This window comes from Octodon degus, unplaced genomic scaffold, assembly GCF_000260255.1.
Source record: "Octodon degus isolate 3935 unplaced genomic scaffold, OctDeg1.0 scaffold00003, whole genome shotgun sequence".
NCBI classification, from domain to species: Eukaryota; Metazoa; Chordata; class Mammalia; order Rodentia; family Octodontidae; genus Octodon; species Octodon degus.
The window spans coordinates 11,572,972-11,574,690 of record NW_004524579.1 but is presented as its reverse complement, the minus strand read 5'-3'; the positions used below and the strand labels follow the sequence as shown (position 1 = coordinate 11,574,690).

Sequence of the window (1,719 nt, the reverse complement as noted above, 5' to 3'; positions counted from 1 at the left end):
TACTACTGTTATGTTTTATTAGGAATGATAAATATATTACTGTCCTATTAAAAATGTTCTCATTCTGGGGTTAGGGATAGCTCAAAGGTAGAGGCCTTGTCTAGTACAAGTTAAGTCCCTGGATTTGATCCCAACACCAATAGAAGAACAGGAAAATAAAATTCCTGTTTTTAAAAGATTTATAGTGAGACTGTTACAAGTAAAAATGACACAATTTCTTCTATTTAAAACATCTGGGTATGGAATGGGCAAGATGAGAAGTGAAACGTACGTGGCAAAAGCATGATCTCTGTTGAATGTGGTAAATGGACACAGGTTTAAGGGGATTCATTTTACTATTACTTTTTTTTTCCTTTTTGCTCCGAATGCCTTCAGGGCAGGTTTGGCTGGCTAGAGTTGTAGGGATGGAACCACAGCAACCTGAGCCTGACTGCTTTGTTGAAGCAGTCACTTACTGAGCTAAGGGGCAGGCCCCCCTATTTTACTATTACTTCTTTTATATACATTAGACTTTTCTAAAATACAAAGTTAAAGAAATAAATGTATCTCAGCTAAAAGCTTTACTAGGATTACTGATGATTTTTTTTTTTTTTTATATCCAAAATGTGTTTATTGGGATGGCTTCCCACTCATCTGAGGGTACTGTTAGTGCTGCTTCCTCCTGAAGGAACATCCTTCTGTGAGCCTTGCTTTCCCTCCTGTAGGCTGGCACAGGACAGTGGAGCAGCCGACACACAGAACTACCGTCTGTGCATGGCTAAAGACCGTGGTGATTTTATAGCATCCTGGGCACTTCACGTCCATGAAGTAGGAATTGGGGCTCTGCACCAGGCGCTTCTTCTTGTGCTTCCTCTTCTCCTCCTCCGGAGAGGGATGAAGGAGATCTTTTGCGAGAGGCATGTTCTCGTAGGGGGTTCGTCACCGCCGGAATTACTGATGAATTTAACATCTTACTTTGATAGGCCAAATATTGCAAACATGGGGCCGGCCAAATAGCTCAGCAAATTAAAGCGCTTGAAAGGAGCAGGGGCCAGGGGTTTGATCCCTAGGCCTGCCCTGCAGGTCCCGTCCCCAGGGCGTGCTGAGATGGCAATTGAGACTGGGAGTGGTGGCACACGCCTGTAATCCCAACACCTGGGAGGCTGTTAACAGGTGGATCACTACAAGTCCAATCCAGTAGTGAGACCCTGAACACCCTGTAGACCCTTCCCTAAAATACAAAAAACAAAACAAAACACCCCAAATATTGCAAACATGGGCATTTGGGGAACAAAAATCAGAGCATGTACATGTTCATTCACTTAAACTTATTAACTGTCAAGCATTTTACCAGATCATGGGATATTAATTAGATAATGTCACTATCCTTAGGGAGGAGATAGTCAATATGTATTCTTAGTAGTCCAATGAAAGCATACAGAACAACAATAAGACAAAAGATGGAGAATGCAAACTGTCTGGATGGCTGTAATGTGCCATACACTTTACACTCTTGTACTACCTTCTGCTTAAGGATGAAGGAACTTCCCAGGAAGCTTGATTTTCACACTAGATATCTTGTCCCCCCAGCATAAATTAATCAGAATATATGGGTATGGCTAGGGGTGCTCCATGAATGATTTTGCATTAGAGAATTTTATCCCTAAAACAACCTTTTCAGGTTGGTTTTATATTCATTTTCCAGCTGAGGAATCTGAAGAACCAGAAGTTTGGGGGGGG

The 1,719-nt window shown here is 42.0% G+C and overlaps 1 protein-coding gene across 1 annotated transcript; it reads right to left on the bottom strand.

The window, feature by feature from the left end:
• Positions 1–645: 645 nt before the first annotated feature.
• LOC105742216 (40S ribosomal protein S27) lies at positions 646–912 on the bottom strand. The gene has a single exon (XM_012514802.2). The coding sequence runs from the start codon at positions 898–900 to the stop codon at positions 646–648; it is 255 nt and encodes an 84-aa protein (XP_012370256.1). The 5' UTR covers positions 901–912.
• Between the last annotated feature and the right edge of the window lie 807 nt (positions 913–1,719).

Excerpts from the sequence above, each read along its gene's own strand:
- LOC105742216 (XM_012514802.2), bottom strand. The coding sequence starts at position 900 with ATGCCTCTCGCAAAAGATCTCCTTCATCCCTCTCCGGAGGAGGAGAAG.